Raw genomic sequence first — 17,881 nt, forward strand, 5'->3', positions numbered from 1 at the left:
CAATCTTTATGCGTCGAGTGAGTCCAGCATCCTTTTCTAACCAGAACCACGAGCCGTGTGTCTGATGTCGGGCTGGAAGAAACAGAGTCTAATTTTCTTGGCAGCGAGGAGCAGGAAGCCATGTTGAGATAAAGTGTTCATTGTAGATCCTGATAATGTTGAGAGAGGACCAAACAGAACCGCAGGAGCTGCTGGGATAAACACATTGACAGATGCAGCCTGGACCTCCCTCTGAAGTCCAGAACCATTATGAAGGAAACAAAAAAAAAACCCAACTCCATCCTGGACCTTGACTGACACCAGGCTGCTGAAAGTTTAAAATCCTGACTGAGAACGTGTCCAATAGTACAAGAGCTGATTGAGTATCTGGGGGCAGGTGGCCTGTGGACGAGGGCGGGCAGGTGGATGGGAGGTTAATTAAAAACGACTGATCTGGTGTTTCCCGTCTTTATGAATTAATGCCGTGTCAGTGTGGATCTCCATGGAAACGGACAGAGGTGTCACTCAAACCGGGCTCGCACCGTGCTCCCGGTGTAAATTATTGACAGAGATCATCCATCGTTATTCGAACGCTTGAATGCTGAAACGGTCTTCGGCAGGTCGGAACTCATTAATGAACTCAGTTCCAGGAGAAAAAAAAAAAAAAAAAAAAAAGTGAATCTGTATTCGATGGCGTATAGAGTTCACTGCCGGCTCCTCCACAACAATAAATCACCGAGCACAGAGTAAAAGAAATCACACCCACTGAGCAGAAATGTGCTTCAGAACTTCGTCTATTGTCGGATTGGCCCATTGGCTTTTTTTTTGCACTGCTGTTGTGGAAATACATCAAATTATTTTTGTCAAGATGTTTGGGATAATAGATGAGACTTCCCTCAGTCTGAGCCATTTATATACTTAAAGGCGTATTATCCTGGCAGCCTCTGGATTTATCTGTCTTGACTGTGAGAGATAATTGAAGCCATAAGTCAGCGCAGTGTAATGTGTAGTCTCAGAGGTGTCTCAAGCAAATCTTTTGGCTTTTTAAACAACTATAATTTACAGTTTTCTTTCTTTTTTTTTCTTTTTGGGAGCTGTAGCCAGAATGTATACGACTAAAGCACACAGCACAGCAGTATCAAAGGAAACAAATGGAGCCGCTGGGATGAGAGCTGCTCTGTTAAAGAAGAAGAGGAAGGAGGAAAGAATAAAGTCAGATGGATCACAACATGAAAGATAACTGCAGTCTCAATATAACTTTTATAACGTGCAAGAATCCATCCATTAAAGGGTAACACCACCATTTCTACACATCTAATTGTGTTTACGGCTGTATTACTGTGCGGTGAATAAAGTAGCAAACACACTAAATAATCTGTAATCTGATGGATTGCCTCCAGTGACATCACCCAGTGTCAGATTTGCATTGTGGGTAATGTGGGCACAAATTCTTAGAAATGTATTGACAAAGCAACAGTCGCTCCAATTATAATAGTTCAGATTTTATTGCTATGTATTGATATTTATTCTTTTACATTTACGCCGAACTGACCCCAAACAATTTGAGATTCTTAAAAGATTGAGTTTGATGTTGTCACGTTGTACGTTGGCTGGTATGGCACAGGCACCCTTAAATTGACAGATTTCTGAATAGAATATGGCTCGTTGTGCTGCTGTGGACACCTGTCATGCCCAGTACTACAGCTTTGTCCAAATGTTATATGCCGAATTCACAAGAGGTGAATCTGGATTGTAGCACATTTTAAAAAATGATGCTTAAATTAAATGATCGGGACAAAAACTTGTGGGCACCGATAAAATGGTAGATTTCTGAATGGAGTTTGGCTTGAGAGTCCGTTCTGCCGAATGTCCTTTAAAAGTATTATCTAGATAGATAGATAGATAGATAGATAGATAGATAGATAGATAGATAGATAGATAGATAGATAGATAGATAGATGACCTGCAGTGAGAATAAAAACTCTTTCTTAAAGTATCACAAAGAATTTAATTAGCATGTGGAGTTTGTTTTCACCTTGTGCCTTCTTGCTGTAAAATCATTTCTCCTCAGAAGGTTTTGATGTCCACACAAAAGTCACCATTGAATTGAGAACCTTCTCAGTATTACAGCTTTTTTGAATCTTTCCTCTTCTTTATATTTAGATTTTATATTTTGCATTGTGTTCGGTATTCATTGGGTTTCTTCTTGTATTCTTCGACTTCAGTCTTGTCAGGGTCGTAGCTAGCAGCAGGAACACTGAGGTTATGTTTTTCTGCAAATTTGGTGTCTTCATGGTGAGGAGGGGGTTTGGGTTAGGTCAGGGATGGGTACACCAGAGCAAGTATCACTGCACACTTGAATAAATAGATAATAATGATCTGATTGTCCATCAGAGAAAAAGGAACAAGAAGCAGTCTGTGGCCTTCAGTCCACAGGAAGAGCTTAATTCAAAACAACGTAATGAATTGGAGGGCGACAAAAGTGCCACACAGAAGGCGAGTAATGGCCTTCCCACATATTAGTCACCCTGAACATTGGATTATGTTCAATTCAATGAGTTTATGTGTATAATATGTGTCCAGTTATACAAAAAAAAAAACAAAAAAAACAACAAAAACAGTTTGATAATTGTCAGAAGCAACAAATCAGTTGGAGATCAACTGTGTACAAGTAAATCATTAATGAGATTATTAGAAGAAAACCAATCAGAATATTCATATACTACAATTGCATGTATCTTAATTGTTGTCACAGGGGAAACTTGTTTCAAAGATGGCAATTTTCTCCATAGGGTTGATTAAATTAGTGTAAAACATCTGGATTAAAAACTCACTAAATAGACAAGACACAGTGTTTCTGTGTAAACTGAACACTGTTTTCTCTTTACATAAAAATATTGTGTTAAAAGATAAGAAATATGTACAGATTTGCTTTTTTTAGATACGAGTAAGCCTAACTACGGATAATACGCTTTCCGTTTTCCGCACTGTCCCTCTGTACTTCCCGTAGCGCGGTATAAAAGCTTTTCAAACCGGAAGTTCCACCCCTTTTCATCCCCTCTCTGGCAGACTGAGTGAGTTTCACGTTCACACATAAACAAATTCGCAATTTCTATCATCATCCATCCTCTTAAACGTTAATATTCAGATCCTTATCTATCTCAAATTATAATCATCCTCTTTACTGGCGTGGTGATGAGATAATTATTTATTTTCAAACACTTTTCTACCCGTCGTTATAACCGATGAACTGACTCCATCTTTCTGTGCTCTTCCCCCCTCAGCGCTCAGTCCGCGGACACGGCAGCATGGTGAGGACTTATTTAACACGTGTAATACTTAAACAACTCAGTCGGCATGCTAAACGCTATTATAGCTTTTGTGTAAATATGTCGTATAGAGAAATGTGTGATAATGGCGACATGACAGTCAAAATACGAAGGTAGCAATGTGATTAGCATTAGCATGGTGCCGCTAGCATAGCAGGGCCGCCCGGCCAACTTGCAGCCTGTTGGAGTTGTTAAACTCATTAAGTCAGCCAATTAGTGTTAACTATATAATGAGATGCTGGTTTTGACTATTTCAAAGCTGCTGAAGCTATGTTAACTGTATTTGTACTGTGAGGTGTAGCAGTACGTGGTTTAAGCTAGCAGTGGATGCCTTGCGGTAGTGACAGCTAACAGCTAGTTAGCTTGAATGGAGACGTGCCTTCAGTCTTCAGCAAGACGTCCAAACATCTCAGGCTGCTGTGCTCGTGATGCATTCACAGTCTTGCAAGAATAATGATGGACCTAGTGCTGAGTTTCGATTTCTCCCAGAAACTTCAGTTCCACCGGTCCCCTGACATCATTTCCCTCTGTCCATACTCAATCATGAGTCCGTGTCCTCTGAAAGAAAATTAAACGTGTTGTATATCTGTTTAAATTGTAGCCTCGCAAGATTGAAGAAATCAAAGATTTCCTGCTGACAGCCAGGAGGAAGGATGCCAAGTGTAAGTTAAACTCTTCACTGTGTCGTCTGTGTGCGCAATATTTTCATGAATGTAAGCACATTTAAAATAATCGATGGATAATGAGATCACTGGAGTGTAATTCACACACAAGAACAGACGAGTACATTTGTGTTTTATTCAGTTTAAACAATGCAGACAGTGCTTTTTTTGTGTGTTGCCTGGAAAATCACGTAATTTGCAGTTTTGTAAAAAGCTAGTAGTCGGCATTGATTTCTTCAAATTCATTGTGAATGTTTGAGTTAATGCAGACATGAGAAAATATGTAAATGTGAAATGGCACCAAAGATATTTGGAGAAAGCTTACATGGAGCTTGTCTTAGAAGTTTGTCTTTCATCAGACTGCTTTCAATTTTTTGGCAACAAAAGTCCAGGAAACAAGAACCAGCTAAATAAAATATAACTGTGCACATCTAACTCTCACTGAGGTTTGAGTTTACATTCCTAACGATCTGAATCTGGCTTGTCTCCTCCCTCCAGCCGTAAAGATCAAGAAGAACAAGGACAATGTTAAGTTCAAGGTGCGCTGCAGCAGGTACCTGTACACCCTGGTCATCACAGACAAGGAGAAGGCTGAGAAGCTCAAGCAGTCCCTGCCCCCAGGTCAGTCTTATTAACAAGAAGCAGACTTGTGATGTGAACATACAACTGAGATAAAGGCAGTCTTGGTTCAGACTCGTTCGTTGCATGGGGTTTTTGCATCTAAATGATGTATACTTGACTTTGAACGGAGTCTCAGATGAGCCCCTTATTAAGAAGTTGGAGTCTAATTAAAGGCACTCAGTGGAGTTTTGGATCACTTGTGGTTTAGAGCATGTTTGTGTGAGTGGGTCCATCACACTGGGCTGGTGTGATACATTTCTTTAGGCTGCAGGGGACGGCTGTGATAGTAGTGAAGCACTGTGAGCCAAAACAGTGTGCTAGTAATAAAATCACTCGTACTGATGGAAATGAGGCGGGCGCTGCAGCGTTCAGAGACGTGGCAAATGTTTTACCACACGGAGAATAAATGCAGCGTCTTTATTTGGCCTGAGAAACAAACAGTACTTTTAGTTTAGAAATGACTGTATAATTTGGTTGTAAACAAGCGTCCACACGAGGAAGATAACAGTAGGTCTTCATGTAAACTGTGTGACACAAAGCATAATTGCAGACACTGTTACCAAGGTAGTTTATAATAAAACAGTTAGAGGCTCATGAAGTCTTCTAACGAGCAGAATACTGTCAAAATGACATGTTAATTATAATGGTCTCATCTCACCACGATGCCAACGAGGTGCATTGATGAAGAGAAACCGTATAAACCATTTGAAAATGACACTATTCTTAGTACAGACCAACATTTATTACTGCTGTGACTCTGATGTGACTCCTGTAGAGATGATTGCACTGAGTAAAAATTAATATCAGTTCACCAGATATGTTTTCTTCCGTTGGGTCTTATTGCTGTTCTGATCATCTGTCTGTAAAGGGCACCTGTAACAGAGCATGTGACTAAGACTCCATCTCCCAATTTAAATTGTTCTTTTGGCTGCTGATTTATATTAAAGTTCAACAGTGAAGAGATGAGAATGTTGTGTGGGCAAAAACTGCATCCAGGGTTTTTTAGGATTAGGGTTGTGTGTAGATAAAACATGGTTGCTTTTGTTGGTTCTATTGTAATCGTGCATTAAGTTGCTGTTAAATTTTAAAAACTCATTTTCAGTAGTAGCCTCCATGTTGAAATGTTGTCCTGATGATGAAGTCGGTGTTAATTCTCATTTTTATCAAGAGATTGTGAAACACGTGTTCATTAGTGAAGACTCCAGAGTTCACACACGTCCAGGAAACTGTTGTGTTGTCCTGGAAGATTATTTAAACCCCCAAATTAAAGATGGTGAGGTGTGCAGGATTTCTAAATATGTAGCTTTTTCTTAATGGTAACCTTTCCTTTTTTCTTACGAGATTTGTATTTTTCTTTTGTATTTATAGTTGTATTTACAGCAACCCTTTGGTTTCTGATGTTCAGGCACTGTGAATAATGCATTTACGGACATTGGTTATAAGTTAAGAAACATTAGTTTATGGCTGCGCTCCCCGTCTGTCCTGCCAGCTAAACCATAACTGAAGATGTCTTCACAACATGCTCCAGATAAAGTTGATGCTTACATCGACAAGGACAAACAGGTTGAAGTGTGTCTGTGCTGGTGTGAAGTTTGTCAGTGAATATTTTCTAACCTTCCTCTCTTTCTGTCTCTGCAGGTCTGTCTGTGAAGGAGCTCAAGTAAATCCGTGATGTACAGAGAATTGTAATAAAAAATTGGAAAACAGTAATTTGCCTTGTGTCTACTGTGTTGTCTTACCAAGAAGCAAACATGATGGAAAAATTGATTTATATTATGAATCAATGATCAGTGTGTTTATACATCTGTCCACCAGATGTCAGATCAGAGCTTTAATCAGAGAAATGTGCTGCATCCTTCACAAACTACATTAAGAAATGTGAAACTGTTTTGTCCACCCTGATGAGGACACAATATTTGTATCCTGTCAGGGATGTGAGACTTGTTTTCAACTAAATTCCTTATTTACCTGTTAGTCCAGTGAGTGGTCTCTGTATGCTAAACTGATGTCTGCCAATATCAAGTGTGGTCACTTTGAGATTAATCTGTAAAAAATATGCCAAACATTTAAATGATGATAAAGATACTAAATAAGGAGAATACAAAGGATGAAATTTTTTAAAAAATGAAGGAAGACAGTTGGGTTAAATATAGATATAGAAAGCTTTTGAAAGCTTTTGAAATTACTGATTTATTTATTTAAATTAATGTCAGGGAGGAAAGTGAGTTCCAGAAGAAGAGGTGAAGCAACTGAGAATTTGTTTGAAATAAAACATTTTGCTTACAGTATGATCACACACTAAAAAGGGCTTTCACCTGGATTATAACAATTTATATATGTGTGTATGTGTGTGTGTGTGTATACATATATGTATGTATATAAAAATAAATGTTAACAGATATAAAACTATTAGACAAAAAACCTTTACAACAGGTGTAAACTGTGAAATAAAACTAATAAATTAAACTGATCTGAAGCCTGTGTTCAGACACATTTAGGTTAAATGTGTCTGAACACAGTTATGTTATTATTTTAAATCCCTTTTTTCATACTTAAATACATTTAGTTAAAGATGGGAGAGCGCAACACAAAACGCATTGAAATACATACACTAAAATTCTTACCTGTTGTCACCTGGAGTTACAGAAACATTATGTAGTCTTTGGAGGACAAATTGAAGCTCTAAATTTTGATATTTGCAATATTAATGAGGTAATTACACTAAGTCAGATATATTTATTTTCCCCGTTAGTGAATAAACAAGCTGCTCTCAGAGAAGAAGAAGAGCCCAGAACTGTGTTTGGAGCTGGACAGGTGGCAGGGTCCGCCACATATAAACGCACAAAAGAAAAGATAAGTGTATACGTTGTAATATTTATTAATTGGTTTATGGTGCCCGGTGTAGCTCTGTGTTCTGACCAGCAGGTGTCGCTGCGGGACTGAGCTGCTCACACAGTGACGACACATGACGCGCTGTGTGTGTGCGTGTGTGTGTGTGTGTGTGAGATCTGATCTCAGACCTGCTGACACTCATCTTTACAAACTCACAGTGCTTTTTTTTTTTTTTTTTAGGGGCGTCTTTGCGCGCTCCCGCCGCCTCCCTCATGTCCTGAGTGCGCGCTCCCGCCGGTGACTGTTGTGTGGAGCAGCTGTCGGTCGGATCGGAGCTGCGGGTCCACATACACACACACACACACACACACACACTCACTCAGACGCGGAGTGGTTGTTTCTGCTCCTCATGAGCAGAACCTCTGTCCGGTCCACTTTGCGCCTCTCCGCTGCTTCCGTCCTTCCTCCGCCGGACTTCAGCTCGGGACGGTTCTGTGCGCTCATGTGCGGCTGAGAAGTGTTTCCACGGACGAGCGATGTTTCTGTCCCCGTCTTTTGTCTGATGCGAGTCGGGATTAAAAGACCCTCCGAGCTGCCTTGCTTCTGGTCGAAGGTGGAGGGGAGGCTAATTTAGGCTGAAGCCTGAACTTTTTCGGTTCGGGGCAGGGATGTCTTCGGCTCGGGTGGATTACATCGCGCCCTGGTGGACTTACTGGCTGCACAATTTCCCTCATATCAACCTGAGGTTCCAGCCCACGGACAACAGCTTCCAGCCCGAGGAGGAGAACTACCAGCAGGTCAGTGCCGGAGGTCCAGAACAGGAGGTTCTGACTGAATCCATGTCTGATAATCTCATGTTGCAGGGTGTTAATCATCGTGTATGTTATTGATGATAATCTCCTTGGTTAGTGTATCACATCTCTGTCCAGAACCACAAGCTCAGTGGACCAGGTGAAGAATCCCTGGAGAGTCCTGGTGCTGCCCGCTCCTCTTTGTCTCACATTTTGTTTTAAATCAAGGGATGTTACAGACATGTTTGCTGATGTGTTTCACTCCTGGGAGTCGAAGTGGTTCCCATCTCGAAGAGCAGCTCAAGAGGCGGTGGCAGGACCGGTTCTCACGGTTCTGGAGTGGGCCGGGATCAACTGGCTGGATGACTAATGTCCGGCTTTGTGAACGCATGTCAAGCACCATGAATGTTTGATGATCTCACAGTTTAATTTTTCAAGGTTACAGCTTAGCTTCCCCCCCCTGTCAGGTACATCAGGCGGAGAACAGATGACGATTTGAAATTCTGGTCCAGGGTCCGGATACCTGCAGGGTTCAGAGGTGTTTCCTCTCAGAAGTGAGGTTACAGACGGTGGGAAAGAACCGTCAGAGGAGTCACATGTGGGTGTTTCCAGTCAGATGTCAATGAAACATGACAAACTTGCAGGAGTCACATTGGTTCTGACTCATGAAGCCTGGATCAGAACACAGAACTCCCTCACGTTCTCCATCACTAACTGCACAACAATAGAGAGGCACAGTCACGCCTCTGGAGCCGCCACCTTCATTCAGAAACGAATATGAGCAGCGGTGAGTCGGGAGGAGACGAACACACTCCTGATCTGATCTGAGACGCACTCAGGATGTTTGTTTGTCACTTTACAGTCGCAGTTTGGTGTAAAGATGCTAAAATGCCAGTTAGTGTTGTAACTACACCTGGACACGATCATGTTCCTGCACTCGACTGTCTTCCATGTTGAGCTGGACAACTTCCTGTTTAGCGCCCGGCTAACTCGAATGGGGATGAAATACTTTAATCGTGCAGCTCTTCCAGACTCTCCAGGTGTTACTGGAGCGTCTCAGAGACGCATCACGTGATGATGTCATTACACGGTTTGGCCGCCATGAAAACTAGCTTCAGAGCGCGGCGCTCGTCCTGGGCTCGACCCTCTCGCTCAGTATGCATCACCAGCACCAACATGGCCGCCAACTGGGCACTAAACCACTACGAGTCTGGGCCAAAGTGACAGCTGCAGACGAGAGCTGGTCAGTTTCATGAGGTAGCTCATATACAGGACCGGTTCTACAGGGTGTCACTGGGTTTTGGTGATGCTTGGTGAACTGTCCGGTGTTTAGTCCTCCTGATGCGACAGTTTTATGAGAAGTGTCTCCTGTAAACAGTCGAATGTCGTGGTACAGTAACACATGTCATGTTGTTCTGGTGAGAGAGAGATGAAGGAGGTTTTTCTTCTGACTTCTCGTGCTGCCAGTTTCCATCCTCTGCAGTGTGGAAGTCGACTCAGGGCCACGCTGGTGTGGGAGGACGGCAGCACTTCCTCCTGAGAAACTGTCAGAACACCAGCAGACTCTCAAAGCGAGCCCCGTCATCACCCGTCCTCCCTGACGTCTGGCGGAGTGTTTCTCTCCCGGCCTTCACCGGTGACACAACAGCGCTGCTGCTCTGTCTTTTTGTGAGTCCGTGGCAGATGTAGGTCAAAGCCCTTCACGCTGCCACTTCTTGGAACAATTCGGTGTGAAGCACCGACGTTAATGACTCAGTTCCAGGCCGATGCGATGCTATTTAGGCCGTTACATCTCCCGCCCTTAGTGGGAGCTTAATTCTGATCAGCGCTCGTTATCTGAGCGCGTTAGCGGTGATGATGTGCTGTCTGTGCAGTCGAGGGAGGCAGATCTGGCAAAACAGGTGATAATGTTGCCTCTGGATGTTCTTGCAGAGCTGTTAAGCTGCTTGAAGTATTGAGGGATTGTGTTAATGTCACTAATGAAGTGAGTCAGTATCGTAGCTGTTTAACTGCATCAGGACGGAATCGTTCTGCGGCGTTTTAACAGAGAAGAATCCAGTTGAACGGAGCAGCAATCAAGCTAAATCACAAGTCCAATTTCTTTTTTTTTTTGTAAATGAATCGCTGAATCGATTGTTCAGGCGGCCGCGGCGCTGGTGAGAGTCGGCCGCGTGTTTCAGCCGAGCCGTGTGGATTTTTCAGAGGAATTATAATTGGCCGGTTGTGTTGTGGGCAGTCCTGGTGGATTCCTTTGTTGGCGGTGGGCCAGCGAATGTGATGGAATGCAAGAGGTCGTGATCCTTCAGTGTTCATTGTCTGAGTGTGTGTGTGTGTGTGTGTGTGTGTTGTAGTAGGTTTCTCACCCTCTGTTTGGACGCTGCTATTGTGAGGAAAGGAATGTCTGCCAGCGAAATCACCTGACTACACTTCCCCAATTTCTGTCCTCTGACAATAAGCCGAGCTATTCTTCTTCTTCTTCTTCTTCTTCTTCTTCTTCTTCTTCTTCTTCTTCTTCTTCTTCTACAGTATTTGGGAAAAAAATCTGGTCTAGAGCTGCAACACTGAGAGGAGGCTTGTTGTCTGCTGATACCTGCTGTTTCTCCAGCTGGATAATTGAACTGTGATACTTTTTATGGCACCGATAAGTCATTCGATAACAAACTTCAGCTCCTTCTTGAGTTAATCTTATCAGCGAGCCGACAAACATGGATCATGCTCTTTGTTCTGAGCTCACCACATGTTTGTGAGTCCAGTTCTGCTCGAGGTTTCTTCCAGTTAAAGGCAGTTTTGTCGCCAAGTGCTTGTTCAACATGGGAAATGTTTGGTCTCTGTAAATAAGTAAATCAGGAAGTATAGTCTAGGCCGACTTAACATACATGGAGGACTTGCTGTAGGTTCTCCAAACACCAGCTCGCTCGTTTGGCAATATTTCGGGTTTAAAGCGGGAGAAAACAGCGAGCTGATGGATCTGAATGAGGCTCCGTTTCGTCTTCGCTGTAAGACATTAATAATGTGATCGCCTGAGTTTATTCTCACCACAAACACGGCTGGAAATTGTCCCACGGTTTCCCTAAAGTCATCAACTGGTGTCACACTTACAAATGTTGAAACTCCAGCTCCTGGTGTGGTGTCTAGAAGTGTTTTGCATCAGTGGTTTGCAGAAACTCAAACTGACATGTTGTCCTGGTTGCTGAGAGGCAGATCAGGCGAGTCGTCCCAAGAAAAAGCAGCAGGGTCCCTAATTTTGCATATCACATCCTCCCTGATCTCTCTAAGAACTCAGGACAGCCTGGAGATTTTTTGGAGCGTACCCTCCTTAGAGGAATTAATGGTGTTGCACTCAATTATGTAAAGAACGTACGGAGAGAGACTTCCACTCCTGCGCACACATGCTCCCGACCGACCCATCCATGCGTGAAGCGAACATGATAATTGTCGGCTTCGGAAAGTTTCTCAGCAGTCGGAGTGAAAGTTCCTGGAACTGTCCGACGACCTGATGGCCACTTTGTTTTAACCAGACCGAGGCCGTTACTGTCCCCTCGCTGAGAGAGTGAAAGCCCAGCGACGCTGATGATCATGATGCCTCGGGGACGGACGCGATGGTGAAACCTTTTTTATTTTTTTATTTTTTTTGCATCTAATGTCTCTGTCGCAGAGCCTGGAGGACGGAAAGAGGGCGAAAAACTGAAAGAGCTCTCTCTCAAAAATAGGACAGGGGCCTAGTTTATCTCATATTTGTGTGTGTGTGTGTGTGTGTGTGTGTGAGCCAGACATCATGTGTGGGTCAGCAGGTCCGAGTCCATCTGACTTTCCCTCCCACTTCCTGCTTTGTGTCCCAACTGTTTTGTGCAGAAACTCTCTGCTCCTCATCCAGCCCAGGCACCGTGATGTCATCCGAAACGGATCAGCACCGATCAGGATCAGGATCACAGCGGTTTTAATAATATATTGTGTATCTGAAGGTCGGCGTTGTTGCTATTACGTTCAGACAACATTATGAATCGTGTTGTTGCTCTCTTGAATTATTAACTGACCTCCAACAATCCTGGATTCTGAAGGAAGAACAGAGTAACAGAGACGTTTTGCAGGAAATAAGGTTGTATTTGGATTCAGATCAGTGAAACTGTCTCAGCTGCACAATCAATATGAATCCATCAGGCGGTTAGCTTAGCCTAGCATAAAAAAAACAAGATCTAACGTGTTAATTAGGAGCAAATTAGTACCACACAGAGAGCACCAGGCTAGCTTTGTTACCCTGCTCCTGGTCTTTATGCTAAGCTAAGCTGAGTTAAGCTAAGCTAAGCTAAGCTAACTGTCTCGCAGCTCGAGCTTGTGAAAGTGTGATTTACCTTCTTGTCTCCACACAAGAATCTAAAGTTGCAGTTGTTATTCACAAGAGATATCATCGACAGGGGAAAATATTTAATTTTTTATTAAGTGAGCCCGTTGGCTCCGATCAGAAGACAGTTCAGCTTCTGGGACGGCGACATCTGGACAACCGATGGCGACAACTCGACGGTTATTGTCTGATCAGCGACTGAGGATGCAGGAAACGAAAGATTACTGCATTTGAATCCAGTTTCCTTCCAAAAACAAAGCTAAATCTTCATCAGATGACCTCAGATCTCCACACAGACTGTTTACCTGCATGCAGCCGAAGCCCCGAGCTAGAACCAGAACCAGAACCCAAATCGTGTCCCTGGTGACGAGATCTTTGGGTGAAAGACAATAAGATAGATTTGAATCTCTGCTGTTGGTTTGAGGCCTCGTCTGAAGGTCACACATTAGTCAGTCCGTTCTCTCTCATGAATATTCAACATTTTGTTTTTATAATCTGTTGTTGACGCAGTAATCACTCTGAGGATTGTGGGTGTTTGCTCGGTGGCGCTCGGTCGAGCACAGGAAATCACGCAACATGTGACGATGAAGGAAAAACGTGCCGCGTTCAGTCGCCTGTTCTCAGCACTCAAACAGCAGCTAGTTTATGTTCTGAGCTTTTGTTCTGTCACTTTATATAACTGACAACACAAGAAACTCTTGATTGCAGCAGTAAATGCAAAAATAAATCTGCTTTATTGCCCCAACAAACCGGGACATCTGTGCAGCTTTCACACCTCCTGGACGTCATCACACATGTTTAAAGAACATCGGTCCGTCCCCCCGACACTCGACAGAACAAAGAGCTTTTGCTGAATAGTGGCACCGTTTGTCCTCGACGAAGCGCTGATCACTTCGACCTCCAGCTCAGACAAGTTCCTGCTGAAAGCCTTTTTATCTTTGCTGTTACAGCGATCCTAGAAATGAAGTGGGGATAAATGAACAAGCTGCAGACTTGGTATTCAATTACCGGAGCGAACACAAAGTCTTGAGACACTCGATTCTCTCGCTTCTCTCCCCCTGCAGACAGTTTCCTCCTGCAGAAACTTTCTGTTGTTTTCTGTCGTCTTTGTTTCCTTCACGTTAAGATTTTGTGCGTTCATCAGCATTTTCTTCACCATGGATGTCAGACCGTCGCAAATCGTTCTCGACACTTTTTTTTTGTGAGCGCTGCCTCACGTGTGCAAGTCGTGAGGATACAAATGTGTTTCCCCGCTTTTAGTTCAGTTACTTTGATTTGTTTTTCCTGCATTTGTTAATTTTCTAATCTCAAATCTCGACGGTTCTGATTTTCTCTTAATTCCGTGATCTTACAACTGGATGCGTACGCTGTTCTGTCGGCTGTGTTGTAGATAAACGGGGGATATTGTGCATATCAAGTGCAAAAAGAAAAATCCATTATTGCCTCTGCATTGGAAAATCACCAGCCTAGGAAAAATCAATCCAAAATGTGTTGTTGTTGACTTCCTCGCCTCACCTCGGCCTCTCCCTCAGTGTGTGTGATCCTGTTGTACAAACAGTTATTCACCTCGGCTTCGCTTCTGTAGCCGTCATGACATCTTGTTTGTCTCACGCAGTCGTCTACTTAGTCCTCGCTTGAGTCATACACATAGAAAGACGCTGTTGTGGTGTCGCCTCTGGCTCTCCAGAAGGTCATTAACCCCAATCTGTCTTTGTAGTGCCTCGAAGCCAGTAATTAGCTTCACCTGATTGGCTGGCTGGCATGGCCGAGGTCTGTGGTAATAAGGCGGTGCGTCCATCCTTTGTGCCGATATAATGACATTTGAACGGGATATGAAGGCGCTGCAGGACCAGGGGGTTTGTGGCGGCCTGGTCTTCATCTGATTCTCCCTTTTTTTAACTTGATTTTTGAAGAACAATACTGAGAATCTTCTTCAGGTCGCGTCACGTGGACGTAGCTGCTTGAACTGGGACAAGTGGATTCACGCAGCCACATTCCCCTCCAGCAGAAACAACAATGAGAGTCTGCTCTTCCATGGAAGCTGAGGGGAAGGGGGTTGGGTTTCCTTTGTTGTGTGGAGGGAGGGGGGGGTGTACCATCAAAACCACGACCCCTGACTCCCCTGAGGGGTTTGGGGCTTCGGGTTCACAGAGGGTGTCAAAGAAATAAGGAGATAACAACCATCACTGCAATCCAAAGAGGTGAGCCCAGCCTGCAGGAGAGCGCACTGGAAAAACAATCATGAGGATTATTAGATGGCAGAAAATCCTCCTCTTTCCAAAGTACTGATGTGGTCACTTAGCTGCTATAATGAAGTAAAAGCACTGAGAAGTTTATGAGCAATGAGATTTGAGCTTTTGTGCTCGATTTCTCAAGAAATTGTGCATCAGTCAGTCAGATCTCCAAAGCACCGAGCTTAAGAAAAGACCCATAAAGACCTGAGCTAGCCAACCACACAAAGGGACTCCCTAACATCCAATCAATCAATCAATCAATCTTTATTTGAGCCACAGTTCCCCCACGGGAAGAGAAAACCCTGCTTTTACCAGGAAGAAACCTCGAGCAGGTCCAGACTCGATGGTGGGCATCTGACCGGTCGGGTCGCTAACGGTGATTCTAGACATTTGAGCTTCTCGTCCTCAAGTGTGATGTCAAGGGAATACGACCGCAGTGTGAAGAAAGTCTACTGAGGGCAACAGATTTAAAGGATCCTTTAGAAGAGAAGCGTCCTTCCTCCTCCTCCTCCTCCTCCTCCTCTCATCCATAACCCATGGGTCGTTTTGCGGGGACTTAATGGCATCCCGGCCGTGAACGTGGGCAAGCCCAGCCAAGTGCACTCTGCCGGAAACAGTCCCGGTCCCCGGGGGTGTTGACCCGAGTGTCGGAGTCCGACTGCTCCACTGGTCTTCAGGGAGGGAAGTGGGACGGCATTCCTTTAGCCGCTCATGTGGATTATATAATAAACTTTACAGCATGATAAACGTGGCAAAGAAGGAACTGACACAGGAATAATAACTGGCTGCTTTACGTTAAGACTTCTAGAAGGAATCTGTGTTGTTGATGTTGAGTTTGGACACATGTTTCGACTGCAGCATGTGGATTTGACCTCCAAACCTTAAAAACTGGAACACCTTAAAAAAAAAAAAAAAAAAAAAAAGCAAAAGACGGATTTCCATCGCTGCTCGCCAGGCGTTGACTTCTAAGGTGGAATTCCCAGCGTTCATCCGTGTCTTCCTCTTCTTCTTCTTCTTCCTTCTCTAACCGATCTGACACATGTTTAACCTCGGTCATGTTGAAGTAATGTCACTGTCACACACACACACACACACTGTACACTGATTCCCACGGCGCCCGGAGACCTTCTCCACCTCCGCTCACAGCTGTCCGCCACCTGCTGTGGAGCAGCCACGCTTGCGGAAGACACTTCCTATCGCTTAGCGTGCAGCCAGCGCCGCTGCGAGCTCGCGGAATTCCTCCTGCGTGAGTCGCCCTCAGCAGATGCAGCGTAACAGATGGAGGTGCTTTCCATCTCCATGTATTAATCATAGTCACTACTTGTGTATTAAAAATTGATTTTGTGATACGCTCAGCATGAGGGTTGAGCTATATACCAGTTTAAGTGTAGGAGGTTCTGTCTCCTCTGTTTTATGTCTCTTTCCATTCTGCTGCAGTGGATTTGTGGAGGTTCAGGTTCTGTTTATGTTCTGGCCGTTCATCCAGACAGTAAATCACGGTGGTACGTACGTGTTAGCAAGCTGTTCTTCCTCTGTCTTTCTTTCTTTCAAGTATCTCATGAGACTTTTTCATCTAATGAAGCAAAAGCAGACTTCCAGTCGTTTCTCACGTGTCAGAACAGATTCCTGTTTTTTGTCTTGCTCATGCTGATATTCTTACCCTAAACCTAACGACCAATCAGAGCAGCCGAATCACAAGAAAACAGTTTTGCAGTGTATGTTCCTGCAAACCATGTATGTGTCGAATAATGACTTTATGCCTCAGCTTCATGTTTCATGTTTCATGTTGCTTCATGTCGGGTTAAGATAAGATAAAACCAACTTCTCAGGTTTAGGACAAGATCAGGTTGATGAGTATTAACAACCTGGAACAGCAAACTGCTGGTTATTATTACCGCTGGGGTCCGATCTGATCATCATCTCCTCATCACGATTCATCTTTCTGTCTCTCACTTCCAAAACAAATAGCAAAACATCTTCACGACAGCAGGCGCCTGTGTCGTCACAAACACGTTGTAGAAATGTTAAAACGCAGTCTGAAACCTGGTTTTGTCGCCACAAACACGTCTGCAAACCGTCCTTGAAATAATTCACTGGGTTCTCACAACAGCTGAGGAAACACAGTCTTGAACTGTGGTCAGTGGCTACCAGCCATGAATGTGATAAATCATGTTTTGTAAAGACGACGACTGAGTTCAGACTGTAAGAAAGTCGGATTCATTGCAGGCTTTTCTCTGGACTGATATTTTCTGTTACTCTTTAACAGTTTGTAGATAATAAAATAATCTTTTAATTGACAAACGGAACAACAGAGAGATGAGCCAGTAATGAACTCTAATTGGATTACTGTGGGTCGAGCCGGCAGCTTTGCATTTCACTACGTTCTCACACGTTTGTGACTAACAGACGGCTCATCAGGTGCTTTGTTTTTTTTTGTTTTTTTTTGGAAGCGTTCCTCGTGTTCGCCTCGCTCGTGTGTCATCTCTTGAAGCTGATTCGTCTCCTCGTCTCAGGTTTGTTCTGTAGTTTTGGGGGACGAAGCGTGACATTATGCAACGCTCCGGCCTCGGGGCGAAGACATGCGGAGAGAAACCGGGCCTGAGTGATGAAGAGACGGTCGTGTGGATGAGCTCGCTGTGTCTTTGTGTTCCAGACGCAATCACACATCATTCAGGCGTTCGCTGCCCTCTTTTCTCTTCTCCCTCCTCGTGTCTTCGCTTCCTGCTGCCGTCTCACTGTTTTCAGTTCCTGCAGTTTTCCCTCCATCACTCTGCAGCCCCGTTTCTATTTTTTATTCTCATCTCCTCCAGATCTCAGGGAAAGCCTTCCTTCCTTCCTTTCTTCGCCTCGTGCTCCTCCTCCTCCTCCTCCTCCCTCCCCATCTAAAGGGGACAATTGAGAGGAAACAAAGGCGTGAAAGCAGCGGTGAGTGGGCCTCTTGAGTAAAGAGACGGGTGTTAACACGTGGTGTCTACTTTTTTTTATGGGAAGCTACTCAGAGCTAATTCAGGTAGCGGTTAAGTGGTCGGAGCTGCCAATTTGATTGTTTCCCCCCAAAGAGCGACCGTGTGCACACAGCGGACGCCGAAAGATA

General features: G+C 43.9%; 2 protein-coding genes across 4 annotated transcripts in view; both read left to right on the top strand.

Moving 5' to 3' along the window:
• The first annotated feature begins 2,980 nt into the window (after positions 1 to 2,980).
• Positions 2,981 to 6,301, top strand: rpl38 (ribosomal protein L38). Its single transcript, XM_037082528.1, has 5 exons — positions 2,981 to 3,053; positions 3,264 to 3,290; positions 3,910 to 3,970; positions 4,469 to 4,591; positions 6,230 to 6,301. The coding sequence occupies exons 2-5, from the start codon at positions 3,288 to 3,290 to the stop codon at positions 6,253 to 6,255; spliced, it is 213 nt and encodes a 70-aa protein (XP_036938423.1). The 5' UTR covers positions 2,981 to 3,053; positions 3,264 to 3,287; the 3' UTR covers positions 6,256 to 6,301.
• A 1,380-nt stretch (positions 6,302 to 7,681) lies between these two features.
• Positions 7,682 to 17,881, top strand: part of ttyh2 (tweety family member 2) — a 53,304-nt gene continuing 43,104 nt past the window's right edge. Inside the window, exon 1 of one of the 3 annotated variants that reach the window (XM_037081979.1) lies at positions 7,682 to 8,220. In XM_037081979.1, coding sequence (XP_036937874.1) covers positions 8,092 to 8,220 — 129 coding nt within the window. In that variant the 5' untranslated portion in view covers positions 7,682 to 8,091. The remainder of the gene's footprint in view (positions 8,221 to 17,881) is intronic. The other 2 variants (XM_037081977.1, XM_037081978.1) reach the window with 2 other exon arrangements.

The sequence above is a fragment of the Acanthopagrus latus genome, chromosome 20 (assembly GCF_904848185.1).
Source record: "Acanthopagrus latus isolate v.2019 chromosome 20, fAcaLat1.1, whole genome shotgun sequence".
Taxonomy (NCBI): Eukaryota; Metazoa; Chordata; class Actinopteri; order Spariformes; family Sparidae; genus Acanthopagrus; species Acanthopagrus latus.

Coding starts and splice junctions, on each gene's coding strand:
- rpl38 (XM_037082528.1), top strand. Junction 3,971..4,468: donor CAGGAGGAAGGATGCCAAGT/GTAAGTTAAACT, acceptor TCCTCCCTCCAG/CCGTAAAGATCAAGAAGAAC. Junction 4,592..6,229: donor CAAGCAGTCCCTGCCCCCAG/GTCAGTCTTATT, acceptor CTGTCTCTGCAG/GTCTGTCTGTGAAGGAGCTC.